This window comes from Balearica regulorum, chromosome 5 (assembly GCF_011004875.1).
Source record: "Balearica regulorum gibbericeps isolate bBalReg1 chromosome 5, bBalReg1.pri, whole genome shotgun sequence".
Lineage (NCBI taxonomy): Eukaryota > Metazoa > Chordata > Aves > Gruiformes > Gruidae > Balearica > Balearica regulorum.
The window spans coordinates 8365124-8380508 of record NC_046188.1 but is presented as its reverse complement, the minus strand read 5'-3'; the positions used below and the strand labels follow the sequence as shown (position 1 = coordinate 8380508).

At 38.8% G+C, this 15385-nt stretch overlaps 1 protein-coding gene across 1 annotated transcript in view; it reads right to left on the bottom strand.

The window, feature by feature from the left end:
* Window positions 1-15385, bottom strand: part of SYNE2 (spectrin repeat containing nuclear envelope protein 2) — a 203313-nt gene that overhangs the window by 153657 nt on the left and 34271 nt on the right. Inside the window, exons 4-18 of the mRNA XM_075753365.1 lie at window positions 14511-14606; window positions 14167-14244; window positions 13981-14073; window positions 12583-12764; window positions 10708-10904; window positions 10129-10229; window positions 9286-9387; window positions 8394-8531; window positions 7422-7586; window positions 5438-5550; window positions 4660-4813; window positions 2912-3008; window positions 2564-2751; window positions 2230-2394; window positions 761-934 (exon numbers count right to left, since the gene is read on the bottom strand). Coding sequence (XP_075609480.1) covers window positions 761-934; window positions 2230-2394; window positions 2564-2751; window positions 2912-3008; window positions 4660-4813; window positions 5438-5550; window positions 7422-7586; window positions 8394-8531; window positions 9286-9387; window positions 10129-10229; window positions 10708-10904; window positions 12583-12764; window positions 13981-14073; window positions 14167-14244; window positions 14511-14606 — 2043 coding nt within the window. The remainder of the gene's footprint in view (window positions 1-760; window positions 935-2229; window positions 2395-2563; window positions 2752-2911; window positions 3009-4659; window positions 4814-5437; window positions 5551-7421; window positions 7587-8393; window positions 8532-9285; window positions 9388-10128; window positions 10230-10707; window positions 10905-12582; window positions 12765-13980; window positions 14074-14166; window positions 14245-14510; window positions 14607-15385) is intronic.

Below are 15385 nucleotides of genomic sequence, written 5' to 3'. Positions count from 1 at the left end.
TTGTCATCTTTGCTCAGTCTCACCTTCAATGGCAGGTGAAGAAAATAAATCAGACTTTGTGCTGAAGATGCTGAGTTATATATACATATATATATACACACACACACACACACACACATATATATAGGCGGGGAGGGGAAACAGTAATCCCTGGCAGTGAGACATGGGAAGCAATAGAGACTAGTAGAACACAAAATTCATCAGTGCTCATTGTGGATGTTTAGAGCAATTGCCTATAAGCTGAGATGCACAAATTACCCAGCATGCTGCTGAAAAAATTTCAAGTCTTCCAGTTTTTGATGGGTAAGCCTTGAATAAAGCCACATTGTCCCAAACCTCTTCCCTGCACTGGAGGGTAGATGATAGAAAGCACTGTGTGACCTCAACCCCTCAAGGGTAAACTCTCAACTCGGCACCTTGCAAAGTTTTAGTCTGCTGCAAATGCTGTGCTGGACAGGGAGTGATTAATATCACTCAAGAGCAAGCTGCTGATCAGTGGCACCAACAGCACTTCATTGGAACCTACTTGTCACCTGGACACACTGATGTGGAAGATTCACTTATAGCTCATCTGGGAGCGGTCCTGGAAAATAACATCAAAACACTAGCATTGCCCTGACTTTTTACTATTGTTACAGCACAAAATCCACATTCATTTCTGCTTCACTGATGACAGCTCATTTTACCGCAGCCACAAATCTGTGCTGAAAGATGAGAATCTGATGAACAAGTATTTTAGGTAGTGTATTTCCATTTTCACCTGCAAACGTTCCTCCATCTCAGGTTCCACAGGCTCCTCATGACCAGTCTCGCTAAGCAGGCATCCAGTCTCTGCTGCCCAGCTGTCTACTCCTCCAAGGAGCTCCTCAACTTTCTCCAGGCTCCCCGGAAGCTCCCTGGTCTTCTCAGCAGCATCTGTGCTCTCTTCACCAAGCTACAAACAAAGAGCAGGGTAAGATGTTCATTCCTGTCATCGGTTCATGGGTCTCTCCGCTACCCTCCTGCAACACACAGTCACCACTTCGGTTACATTCCAGCTTTTGCACCCAAAAGGGATCAAAGAAGAAATAAATGCCAAACATACTGGTAAATAAACGATGTGAGGCTCAGTTCTCCAACTCTGAGAGCAGGTGGGACAGCACAACCTGTGCACACATGGCCTACCCCCTCCCCTATAGGCAAGCAGCCACAGTCACACTGCTATGGAGAATAACTCCTGGGCTGCAGCATCCCCCAGGCTATGCCATGGAATTGTTCAAGAGAATGATAGCTGGTGTCGGTCAAATCCAGATCAGGGAGCGTGCTAACAGCTTAATGGTACTGGCAGTCACAGGTCAGAGCTCAAGCATTTGCCCTTGCCTTTTTAAATATAAAAATAAATATAATATGTATTTTAGCCATAACGTCCAAAGCAATGTCAGAAAAATAACTCCTGAAGTCCTTAAGTCCTTGTAAGGGTGCAGGAGGCCTCTTTACCTCTGCTTTCTGAATGTATTTCCTAAAAGCATCTCTTACTAAGGGTTTTCCTAGGAACCACTGGTACCATGCTTGGGAACATGTTTCCTTTGATCTTCTTGCATTCTCACTAAGCTCATCTCCTACAAAAATGATGTAATTTTTTGCCACCATTTATTGTCAGAACAGTACCTTTAATAAATGTCAATGAAAGGCCCAACTTAGAAAATTAAAAGTTCTAATATTCCCAGGCAGAGTGAAAACGTCATTCTTGTGAAAGCGTTCTAGGAAATGTAATACATGTAACATTAAGCAGGTTGTATAGGAACTTACAGCAGCCTAAAAACCTGTCAAGCGAGCTGGTGTAAAGTTGCACAACCCTAGAAATATCTATGCAGCAATAATTACTTTCTACTAGCTGAGGCAGAGATTATACGATTTAGCAAAGGCTCACAAGGTCTTAACAAATTGATTACTTCCATCTCTAGAACTGAATACAGATCTTTATTCTGTAATAAGATTTCCTTTTATAAGTGGTTTTTAAATTTCCATCTCAGAAATTGAACTTTTTCTGTCATGTCATAAAAAGCATTTAACTGAGTAACAAAGACTTAAGAATGGGATGCCTCTGTGGAGTCTCTGTTCCTCCTGTTTTAAAACTGGCAATATTGAGTTGACTGAAAGATTTGTTACCTCTGATTAGCATGCTGATAAGTCTGGACAATATGACTTTGAAGGCTGCATGGCAAAAGTCATATGAAAGTAGTAACTTACAAAGTGTGTCCTCTTGATGAACTTAGCCCATCTCCTGTTAAGTTTCTTCAGCTCTTTGGCAATATTTGATCCAATTTGCTCTTTGCTGACTTCGATGAGATAGTTTCCAGCTTCGTTTAAGGAACCATGGACTGAATTCCACTTTGCCAGGATCTCAGCAGGGATCTAGACAGAGGCATTGAAATCATTTAAAGCAGAACCCCACCAGAAGTTTATTTCCAAAATGAGGAACAGAAAAGCAACCACAACCACCACTGTCATGTAAAATGCTTTCCTTCCAGGAGGCTTCCAAGTGTCTCTGTCTGTCATTACAAAGAGAAATCCAACCACGTACCTCTTTCGGATGCTCATGCCGTTTTTCTTCCAGCCACGTCTTTAGTAAGTGGATGTTTTCTGTATAATTACTCCAGGAAGACAGGACTTTCCGTAGGGTGGTATTTACATTGGAAATATAGTCTCTGCACATAGAAATCTTTGACTCCACTGTCTTAAAAAGTTTGCTAATTTCTTGAGGATCTCCAGCTAGGACATCAAATAGGGAATATCATTATACATTTGGAAACAGAGAGGTTAATTACATAGAAGCAGTATTTTACACAAAACATAAGTGGAAATTAAAACTAGTGACAACACATCAGTTCAAAATAGAGGTCTTCATATCAGTTTATGTGCACAAACTTACCTAAGTCAGGATTGCTTATGTTTTTGTTTTTCAAATCTTCACAGATGTGAGTAGCAGTTTCTAGTTGCGTTTCAAGTCTCTTTTCTTCAATGAAATTCTGCCCAAAGTGAAAAGTAATTGGCACGGGTAACCGTAACCCACATAAAACTAGGTAGGAAATGCAGCTTGGGATAAATGTTTTTTCAATATGAGCCTATAACCTGCAGGTTAAACATAAACTCAGCAAAGCCCATCCAGCAACTCATCAGCACCCTTTAGTCTGAAATAGACCTGTTTTTTTCTCTGCTCGTGCAGAGAGTAACTTAAATGGGAATATTAACTCCCGAATGCCATTGCCTGAGTCACAGCCCTGCATGAGTCAGGACTAGTTATTTCAAAAAGTCCTAGGGCAATATTGAGAAAAGGCATCTAGAACACATCAGGCAGAATTGTGTCACATACGTCAAAAAAGTGATGAAAGTGAAAGGTGGGTTTCCCTGCATGCACAGAAATATTGACATGCCTAGTTCCTGCCACAGATCAAGGAACATCCAAACTGGGGATAGAAAGGGGGAGAGAGAGAAAAATGGGAGCAGAGAAGGAGACTTGTGCTTTGAACAGTCACAGAGGTAATGAGAGGGTTGATCCTCAGCCCTCTTCTGTCTGAGCTGTATCTCACCCCAGAGCTCCCCACTCCTACAAACGTTCTGTCCAGCGGCTACAAAACCACCTCTCCTGCGGCCATGACAAACCTGGGCCACCACGTCACCACTCAGCCAGGACTGCACATCATAGGACCAGAAGGAGAGCCAGCAACAAGCCTTTAACTCCTAGGGAAAGCTCTATATTCTATCAGCTTGAGAAAGAGCATGAACCACCACTGTAGCAATGACATAATAGTATTTCTGAAACCAACTGAATCAAGAAACTCAGCCCAGATTAACTCTATACTTCCATCTCACCACAGGGTAAGGTTAACACTGCTCAGGAAAACTGAGATTTTATATAATCTCTTGTTGCCTCCTTCCACAGTTCTGATGCTGGTGAAATTCCCACTAATTTAACTAGGGATTTCCAGTCTGGAAGGCTTCTGAGAAACTTCAGAAACTACACTACGATGGAATTCAGGGAGAAGCCCATTACCTGGAGATGGGGCAAAATTGATGGCATCAGCATTTTGATCTCTCTGCCTCTATTCTTGATGCATCTTTGGTAGTATTTGGGGTAGAGTAATCCATCCCCTCCCATAGGCCTATACATGGCATCATTTTAATAACTTGAGTCAAGCACAAAATATAACAAAACAAGACAATCCCTATTCACCAGGAAGCGTAAGGAGGCAAGGAAGCTGGAAAAGCAAGAAGCAAGAGCAAAAGGCAGTATTAGCCAGCACTGTGGGTAATGGTTGTTTTTGAAGATAGCAACTACTGAACTACCCCAGAGAGGTTTGAGTTAGGGAAGGGCTGATACTGTTGGCCCTATAAATAGTCTAGAAAGAAAGAAGTCTTCCCAATAAAGAATAAAAATGGAAGAGAAAATTATAAACAGTCACAGCTCGCCCTATTTCTTCACACTGAAGAAAGAACTCTCATTCAGAGGAAAATGTGAAAACATGGAGAAAGTTTCTATGGAAGTCTACCTGTCCTTCTTTGCATATATCCCAGATCTCAAAAGTCTACCACACTTCTACCAACTATCGTAGTATCTTCAGGTGAGGACAGACACAAGCTTGAATCAAAGAGAAGTTGGGATACACATTTTAAACTTACATTCCAATTTTCCAGCAGTGATTCCACAGACTCCTTTGTTCCATATTTCATGTCCCAGATATTTAGCTTTAAGTTCACCTCATTGGCAATAGCTGAGCACAGTCCATAATGGTATTCAAGAAAGGTGTTGGAGTTTGTTGAAATATTGCTGAATCTGCAAACAGTGAAATGTTCCAAAAGTTGACTCAAAGTCACAGAAGGCATTCATGCGTAAAGTTTTTAGCCTAAAACCTCAGAATTATATATATGTAAACATTATTTTTCTATGACAGGAGTAAAATTTTAAGATAACAACAGATTATTTTTTTTAACTAGCAAGAATTTTGAGTCAATACTGACTGCTCAATTTATGAAAAAACTTAAATTCCCAGAAAAGGGGCATCTGCCATCCGTCTGTCAAAGGGTCTCAGGTTACAGACACAACTCACTGGTCATTTTTTAAAACATCCTCCAACAGGTATCTCAGTGATTTTAAAAGGTGGAAATTAAAAATTAGAGAATCCATGCCCCCAGAGAAAGTTTACATTCAAAATATTCATGTTTCCTACCCCTAGTGGGTGGTTCCTGATAATAAGCTCCACTTTCTACACATAATTAGACATTCATTGGACCAATGAGTGAGCTGCCTGCTCCGCATGACAGTCAATCTATGGTGGAAAACACTCTTTTTTCTGCAAGGCATGGATAAATTATGTGTTTTTTTCAGAATAGCAGAGAAAGTCGACAGCAGAGCTAGTATACAACATAGTCAAAGTAGAGGGAATTTGAGGATCACAACCTTCTTTTCATTTCCTCTAACTTTTCAGGCAAGACTAGTGGCATACTCTTCTCATCTTCATTCTTAAATGATTGAAGGGTGTCCAAGTGAGAATCAAAACAATCCATCAAGCCCTGTGGAGAAAAAGACATAGTAAGCCATTCATTTTAATTCTGGAGTATTTCAGTTGGGAAGCTGCAAGTCACCTGCCATTAGGTTGAGAGCTATTAAGAACTACTTGGCATGAAACAATCTTCCAGTGTCTTTACTCATTAAAGTGCAATGAAAGTATTTATCTCATCCCCTTCTAAAATGTATATTTAGTGCAGTACTACATGATTTCTGTTACCACTGTGCATCTAGTTAAATAAAAGGAACATGAATCTACACTACCCATGCTATCAGTTTTTTCCACACTTTCACTATCATCTTTAGGACAAAATAGTGGCATTGTAAAGTTTCAGGATATTAAGTTCTTCTTTGCTATGTGTTAGCAAAGACTGACAGCAAAACCTGTTGAGTAACCCTATTATGTCACATTTGCTTAATATTTTAATTGAATGCTCAATAAATTTCCATCTAATACCATTAGATGCCTATCGCACAAACCCTCTGATGGCTGGTATCACATAATTGTGGAATATTTTATGGCCGTGTGTCTCAGGACCTAATTCTCAACGTAAAAATAAAACGTAAAATACATTGCACAAAAGATAACCGTATTCATAAATGGTACATAAAGAAATATGCTAAAAGTTCATTTCTATGTAATAAAATGTGCCACAAAGCATTTAATGGAAATGGCTACATCCTGAGGAAGCCCTCAACAGTCCACAAAAACAGTCCACAGATTTTAAGGATTTTGCAATACCATTCCAGTCTGACAGTTATGAGCATTGGTGGGTAATTTCCTAGATCTTAAGAGAAAGTAAAATTTCCATTATAAGGCACCACCTTGGCAACAATATCCCTACATGAGATTTACTAAAAGGACTCACTAGAGGAAGGAGGGGAAAAAAAATTCTCAGCAGAATGTCGCCCCATCAGAAAGTGGATTTGACAGAAATTAAGTATCTTGGGTTTCTTCTTCTTAAGGAACTTAATAATTTTATCTACATGTTCAATGGGAAAAAAAAGAAACCCCTAAACCAATGACATCTCTCTCTGTCTCTTAGAAATGCTTTAGCTACTTAGGCTGAACAACAAAAATCATAGATCAAATGGTTAAATTCTGGCAAAGCTGTTACCAGTTAAAAAGCCACCTCTCATATCAGGAACTGACTAACAACAGTACCAAAAAGTGGTGTTACCAAGCCACTTACAAGAACCTCTATTTCCCATTCTTTCAAATCCTCTCTAAGGACATGGCACAAAAACCATCCAACTTCCCCCTTGTTCATAGAAAAAAAATCAAGTACAGCATTTTGATGATCAACCAGGCATCAACACATCTACTTTTTTTAAAGTTTTCAAACTCAAAAGAATGTTTAAACTATTATCAGTGTAAAGAGTTCAAGATCAGAATAAATAACTTGCAAGGTACCGAGGTACCAAAATACTTCCCATTGCTTTGAATGGAATTATAGAATGATTCAGTAAATACTTAACTTTAAACACACAAATTGCATGAACTCACTGGAATGTAACCCTAGCCCAAGTGCTTCTCTGAATAGATATGCATTAAGCATAGATTTAAAGATAAGGATGCAATTACCTGGTGTTATCACTTAACAAACAAACAACTTGCAGGAACCACATAAAAAAGAATACCATAATTTACTCATTCAGATAGTACTCAAATTTAATCTCACTCCAGTGAAGTCAGAAACCTTCCATGAAGTTATTTGATTAAACTCATCATTGTTCAAAGGTATGTTCAGAAGAGCTTTTCATCTTCAGAAGATAAACATATTCACATCATTTCCCAAAATGTCAAACAGCAATTCCATAACAAGTGCTTCGCTAGGTCAGACTGAAGCAGAATGTTCCTTTGTGATCAGCATACCTTAAACATTACAATTATTTCTCTGAAGACAAACATTGCTTTAAACGGGTCCTGCAAATCAGGCAAATCTTCTGCCTGCAAATGTTCTACCTCCTGAAGCCAGGCCTCAGTGCTATCCAGAGGGGAGGGCAACATCTGGTCCAGCTTCACTTTCCATTCGTTAATCTTAAAAAGGAAAACAAGCGATAAAATTTCTCACTATTATTTTCTTCCCCGTTCCCAAGATACTAACATATGCTCCGTCAGCTGATGCTCTAGACATCCCAGGAAAAAACCCACCTGTCACTATTCAGACAAGGAGCTTCCAGTGAAGTCAGCTGCAATCAGCTATGTTTACCTGAGACCCAGATTTGCTCCCCAGCCTGTGGTCTCTGTAACACTACAGAGAATTTGGCAGTTACTATCCTTGGCTGGTGACCATCTCAAGGCCCAGCAATAGGGAAATTTATAGTAAATTAGTTGCAAAATAGAGGGGAAACAGGGATGCTCTGGACAGCTTTCCATCATGAGGCTGACAGGGGAACACCTTTACCATAAAGAGCAATTACCAGCAAGGCCCAACACATCCCACTTGCGGCAGAGGGAGACAACACAGCCAGCCTCATTGCAAAGCACTGACCAACTAGACCTCACTATATCCACGGGAAAGAACATATTAACATGCTTTTCCCAGCTGCATCATTATCTGAGTCATAATTATGTCCCAAAAAAACCCTTTTAAGCACAAATAGGCCAAAAATTTTGACTAGAAGAGTGCTCAAAGATAATCAGATGCAGGTCATTTTTTGCAGATGTCTCACAGTCCTGAGGCTCAGTTTGTCTGGACTTCAGGTTCTGGGTCAATACCTCTTTTACCAATCCAAATAAAGTATCACCTCCCCACTTTTCCCTGTGTGAGCTCCTGGGGTAGACTTAGGCTTCTTCATCAAACACACTCACGCTGGTAATAAGTGAGCTAGAAATGCCTCTGACCTGAGAGATCAGTTTATCCCACTCTTCTCTCATCTTCTGCTGACCTTCGCTCAGCTCAGCTTCACTTCTTTTTGATGATAACACATGCAGAAAAGGTTTTTTTTCTTGGTTAAATGCTTCCATAAATGACATCATTTCCTAGGGATAAAAAAGAAGAGTAATTCATTGAAGAAGACTTCAGATGGAAGCTCATGGAGCCAAGTACTGCCTTTGAACACATTGGTATGACTTCCATTAACTTCAAAGGGTGTGATGCACGGAAAGGCAAGACAGCAGGAAAGAGGCGTACTTGTCTCCAGGCAGTATTTCGGTCTGAAATTATAGGTGCCATTCACTAGCAAAATCTGTATTTAATATAATGTCAGTGCAGTCATAGTTCTCCCCTCCCACCAAGAGAAAGGGAAAATTCCTCCCCTCACAGTCCCCCATGGGACATTTTATTATAACTCAGGCTACAATATAAACCAAAGGAAATTTTACTTCAGGCACAATCTATAGCCAACATTTCAACTACTCCTCTACAACCTCAGTTGGGTAAAACCTACTGTTACTATTATCACAGAAATGGCAAAGGTGACCCTGTAAAGAGCGTATGAGTTTGAATCTCGTCCAAGTCTTCAACTATGTCAATTAATTAAAAGACAATACTTTACTCTCTCCAAGAAACCTTGCTCTGCTCAGAAACCAAGCAGCATATATGTGTTTCTGAACAGAATGAATTTCATCCTATCCTTCCCTCAACCATTTACCAAACTCATTGTCAGATTTCCAACTCCTGTTTAAAAGTTTATTTAATACTTCAGTTTAGGCAATGAAGATGAAAAGCTATGTTTCTGGGAATATTTTTAATATTTCTTTTTGCAAAAGCAGTTAAATATGAAATGCAACTTACTTTGCACTTCTGGTAATATGTTTCATTCTCTGTGTCCATCAGCAACTTTATTAACTTCTTCTCCTGTGCAGCCAACCAGCTCACGGCCTCTCTTACTTTTTCCTGGTAATTAGAGCAGAAAATTCCATTTTTCCATTTTGCAAACCTTGTTTTTAATTTACATTGTGCCATAAAACAACACACATTGAGCATATGATAAACCCCATTCAAAGCTATTGAAAAACAAATAATAATTCCTTGGGACTCTAATGAGTTTTGGTTCAGGAACTATTATAGAGCAAGGCCAAAGTTTTAAACCAGGCACCTGTATATAGGAAGGCATCTTAATAGAACAGCCTGATTGCAGTCCTGTTGAAAGGAGAGTATCAGTATGGAGGTATATGACTAACCAATTAATACATAAATTCTCACTGGAGAATATAGAGAATAGAAAACTTGGGTTTAAAACCAGTATGATCTGTGAGTGACAAATTCTATCCATTTTACATGTGAGCTATTAGATTTAAAGCTGGGTTGTTCTGCACATTTGCAAATCTGTCTGCCTCAACCCCAATATTTACATACAGACTTCAGAGCACACATGAAGACAACCAGATTGAAAATGTCCTTTGTAATAGATACATGAAAAAAAAAAAGACAACTTGCACAGCAATTCCGCCTGTATCATCAAAAATCTATCACAAGCCAATTCAGCCCTGTCAGTAGCTGAATCAGAGGACCTCCTATCTAACTGTTACTGAGTCAGGTTATAAAGTGTGCAAAGAAAGCACTGATATTCTTGGCATGGGCATGCATGATGCACATTCATTTAAAAATGCCTCAGTGATAAACCACATGACATACCTGCATGTCTTCTTCAGACTCACGTAAATTCCTGGAGTATTGCAAAAACTGAGCCACATAAGTCATGATTGATTTTTCATCTGGATTCATAATGTCAACATCTACAAGAGTCAATATACCATTTACATAACTATGCAGCCTTCTAGGCCTGATCACATAATTACATGCTATACTGCAGTTATTAAAACACATTACCATAAACATGTTTATTTTGCAGCAGCTCAGTTAACATGCCATTGACAGAAATTAATATGTAGTGAACACTTTTTTTCTTTGGGAAGATTTTAATATAACATGATGAACTAATGAAAATGTTTCTCCCATGAATGGGAAAGTTTCACATCCTTTCTTCTGTATATTGTTCCTGCATTTGCTGCCAGTTCAAAAATCCTACAAATCCTAAGTACAGTTGGTGTTATAAAAGAAAGAACCTCAGGTTTGAGCATTATGGTAAAGATCAATGTTCCATTACAAACTTAAGAACAGTCTTCTATTTCCTGTATTACAAGTCAACACATATAGGATTATATTAATCTCACTCCTGATAACAAAGATTTCTAAAAAAAGCAGATAATTTACCTTCAGGTTCAAGAAGGCGTGGAATATTCAGCTCTAGTTCTGCAATTCTGAAAGCCTCTTTCAGGTTTTCTTTATTGCTTCTAGTTTTTGCCTTCTCCAAATCAACAAGACCTGGTCGTAAGGTTTGGATGATGGCTAAAAAAGGCAGTCCGCTTCGCCAGCTTGACTTGAAATCAGTCACATTGATAGAGCCATGCCTATCCCAAAAATAATTAGAAACAAAATGTTATAGTTTGTTTCCTCAGATGTCCTAAGTACAAATTTAGAAGTAGAATATAAATTCAGTAAAATTGAGTATGAACCAAATCCAAGGAGCTATTGAGAACCTTGCCACTGAACTTCTGCAGAAGCTGGGTCAGACAACAATACAGCCAGTACTACCAATCGCTACAATTATATATTTTTATACTATTTTTGCAAAACATCTCAATGTTTTTATCTTATGTTGCATTCTGAAGATAAAACCTTGCTGATCAAATATCCTTTCTGAACATCACCTTTGTGCTCAATATCTATGCATTCTACGGGATGGAAAAACAGCAAGCAAAGCACTGAAGAACATGTAGGTATTTGTCTGTAAGGGTACCAAGTATTGGAACCACCTCTGGCATTTTAGAAAATCCAGACCTTAAAAGCGATCTATTACTGCAGGAAAAAATTATTTCTTTTTCGCTTATTTAGCTTAGTGTCTTTAAAACATCTTTTATTAAGCAATGCCTGGACAGTGCTGTGAGATGCCCAGCTCTGCAAGCCACAGTGAATTCTGGGACAACTTTCCAGAAATGGCCTGTACATTATGAGTATCTTACAGCACGGAAAAGGTGTGGAGTTTCAGGTGATCAAATTTAGTTACAAAACAATGAGCCAGGACTCACAAGATTTGTTCTTTTACCAAAAACTATACGATTCACTGATAACAGAATCATTCAATGTAATCACAGTTCAGAAAGGATGCTACAAAACAGATAGCAATATTGCTGAAAAAGAAAAAACAAGCAAAATAAAAAGGAAGATTAAATGGTTAGAGATCTGTTTTTTACACGCCAATCAATCTTGTCCTGATAAAACACAGGAAACTTCAGTGCCTGAAAACATTCTCCCAGCAAAAAATGTCTGATGTGCTGATGAAGGCCTTTATCTCTACTAACAACATGGAATATTAGTAAGATGCTAGTAGAACATAAAGCAACCAAAGAACTGGAGAGAAAGGGCTGACATTATTGTCAAACATATTTGAAATGTCTTGGAGTGAAGCAGCAGCCCTTGAAGAAAATGTAAAGCCTGCCCCTTTCTTATTTGCAAGAAATATCTGTATCTGCTCCAGATTGTGTGCTGTGAATACTCCCACTGAAATCAACAGAGCGATCTGTACATCAAGCATAAGGAAACATCTTGTTAGAACTGGGGACTAGGGGCCTTCTTGGGGATCATGCAGTGTTTTGACCGAAAGACATGACATGTGGGAATCCTAGAAATCCTACATTTTCCATTTAAAAAAAAAATAAAAATTAATTACTGAGAATTTGCTAACCAGTGCCAACCACAAGGATTAAAACTAACAAATCATGTAAACATTCCACTGGGCGTGTCACACAGAAGCACCTAAATGAGAAAAGCCAAACAATTTACGTTGTGGAATTTTATTAGTAGGATTAGCCTCACTTTGTTATATTTAAAGGGCTCGCTCGTGTTAAAACATTTAGGGCCTGATTGATGCTAAAAGTACTGGTAACATCATTTGAAATCTAAAGGATTTTCTGCTAAGCTGTCACTAAGAAAAGTTAAAAAAAAACAAGGGAAAATATCACCACATTTAGAGGAAAGCAGTAAATACAACATGTAAGATACTATTTATAAATCTTGGATGGAACTTACAGTGAACACTGTTCTTTTGCCCACAACAAAAGAGCCTTTGTAGCAGAGATCTTCCACCGTTCCTTAATTTTAGCACTTTTTTTAGCTGATCGGCTTGCCTTTGGAGAGGAGTCAACAGCACTTGAACAACCAAGCGAAGGTTGGTTGTAAGTACAAGCAAGTGTCCTGGCAAGTTCTTCAATCTATCAGAGATGATGGGAGAGTTCAATCAGGCTACAGTGAAAAATTACCAAGACACCAATGGCAGAAAACCACAGAAAATTAGAACGGACTCAATCACAGCTGCAATAGCAGTTCCCTGTCCCAAAGATCTTTTTTTATCTCTTCAACCTGAATTATTTCATGCTGAATTCCCATCTCTAAGTGATTTGTTGCCAGGAAATACTCACCCGAAGATTTCCATCCTATATTGCGGGGTACCAGCAATGGCATGGAGGGACCTTCTCCCTCAATGTGCTTTTGTACTCCTCCTACCAGTGAAAGCAGTCTGTGGCAGCTGTGTTTTCTGCTGTCAACAGTATTAGGCATGCTCAGAGTTGGCCTGCTCACTCAGGGTGCAGGAAAACCTACTTAACAGACCTCAGAGATCTACATTTGGTTTGAGAAGCTTGGTTTAGGTAAAAAAATAATGCACAGGCTATGTGCAGCACAAGAATCTTCAGCACCAAAGTACCCTTACCAAGAAAAATGTGGGCTACAATGCTGTCAAACCATTTTGCTTCTTAGTGCTCTCCTAAGCTCCAGTCACCAGTTCACTCCCAGTGCACCTATGTTAATTCACTGCTGGGCTCTTGCTAGAACACAGTTTGGGTCCATCATCCTCTATAGTCCTACAACATGATTAAAGCAAAGCCCTGTGCTTTCAAACCTCCTCATAACCTCATGCCACGCAAGATGCACGCTCAGTATCTTGTACAAGAAACATTACTATGATAGTCTTCATGTTATTTCAGGCACCTGGTACTGAAAAAAATAATAAGCAAGAACTAACCATGGTGAGCACGGCCAACAGTGAAGAGGGGGGCTGCCTCTGAAGGAGATGGATGTGAGTCACATTGCACTATATGCTCTATTTGGAACTTAATCATTACAGGCCTTAGACAGAAAGGCAAAGTTTAGCCTATTTTTTAAATGGTTACTTAAAAAAAACCTCACTATCTTTCCTTCCTACCACTTGCAGCTAGGTACTGTTCATCAGGCTGTAATGCCATCATTGCATTAGTGAAGCAGCTCAGACACAGAGGCAGGACGCACTGCTGCCTGAAACGTCACTTCAAGATGTCAGAAAATAATCTTCTGCTTTGTACTAATTCATCTCGTTTGGCAGCCACATAAGTCAACATATTTTTGTGCTTTTTCCCCTCTACTAAAACTCTCTTACATCACTGAAATACTTACATGAAAATGAAATATAATTGTCCAAATTAAGCCAAGCACAATGGAAGGGTTTCCTTCAATAATGTCAGCAACATGAATATTTATGAGCTTGAGCTAGGGGAAAAAAAAAAAAGGATCATTGTTAACAAAGAAAATGTTCCACCAGCTAAACTGGCTTTAGTTGTGAATTTTGAAGTTAATACTCACTGATCTGCTCTTTAAAAATGTCAAAGCATTTTCTATGTTACTTCTGCACTGGAATGTATTAAATCCTTTTTCCCGTGGCTGTGAAGCAAAAAGAACAGGTTACATCTTCAGTTGTAAAAATTAATTTTCTTTTATATTTTGATAAGGGAAGTCCTGCAAAGATTCACAAATTACTTTGGATCAACTTATTTCAGTGTTTTTCAGTGTCAGTGCTGTAAGATTAAGTTACTTGCAAATAGCTCTGTGACTCCAGAGGGATCATTCATATGGTTACAATTAACATCCAGAAATCTTTCCTGAATTTGATGAAGGATTGAGGTAATATTTTTGTTACTCTGTCTTACCAGATGTTGACCTGAAAGCACTTCCAACAGATCCAAAAGCAAATGTCCTTGCTGTATGTCTGTATACAGGTCTGAGATAACAGAAGGAGGGGTGTGCTGCAAAATAAATTTCAATGCCTGTCACGCCATCTTTTGTAATTTTGAATTCAACACACTAGAGAACATCACAGATTACTCTGTTGTTAAAAAAAATATTTAGCATCCTTTATTTTTTCTATAAGCTGAAATATAAATCCTGCATCTAATCAGCCATATCCTGCTTCTTCTAACCCATTATTATGTTTGTCTATTATTCCCCCTTGCCCTGCCTCTGTGTTTTTTAAGAGTTATTTTAGGCCTCGTTTTCAAGTATTTATACTTTCCAAGGAGGTATGCGGCAAAAGACCCCAAAACTTTGAAAAAGGGAAAGTTAAGAAAAGTAGTTAATTAATATTTTGACTTCTTAATCAATGTACCGCAAGTACTAATTTTACTATATAGCTGAGTAACTAAACCCTCATTCTTTTCACTCACTTGTAAACAACACAAACCTACCCTGAGCTCAGCAGCTTCTGCTCAAGGAGAGACCAAAACAGGATTTTTTTTTTTAACCGAGCAAGTCAGAGCCCCAGCACATGCTGCATGAGCAGCTTTGTGAAAGCTTAAAGACCACCTACACTACTGTGTGGTTTGTCTTAATACTTACCAGTCACTCAGGTCATCCCATTCAACTCATGTTCTTGGATTGCATAATAGAATAATACTTAACACAGTAAAAAAAAATCATAAATACAGAACCTCATAAAACCCTGAGACGTGTGCCACAATCCAGCACAAGTATGTTTTACCACATCAGCAAGAAAGATACTGTCATCTACTTACAAACTGGCTCTTAC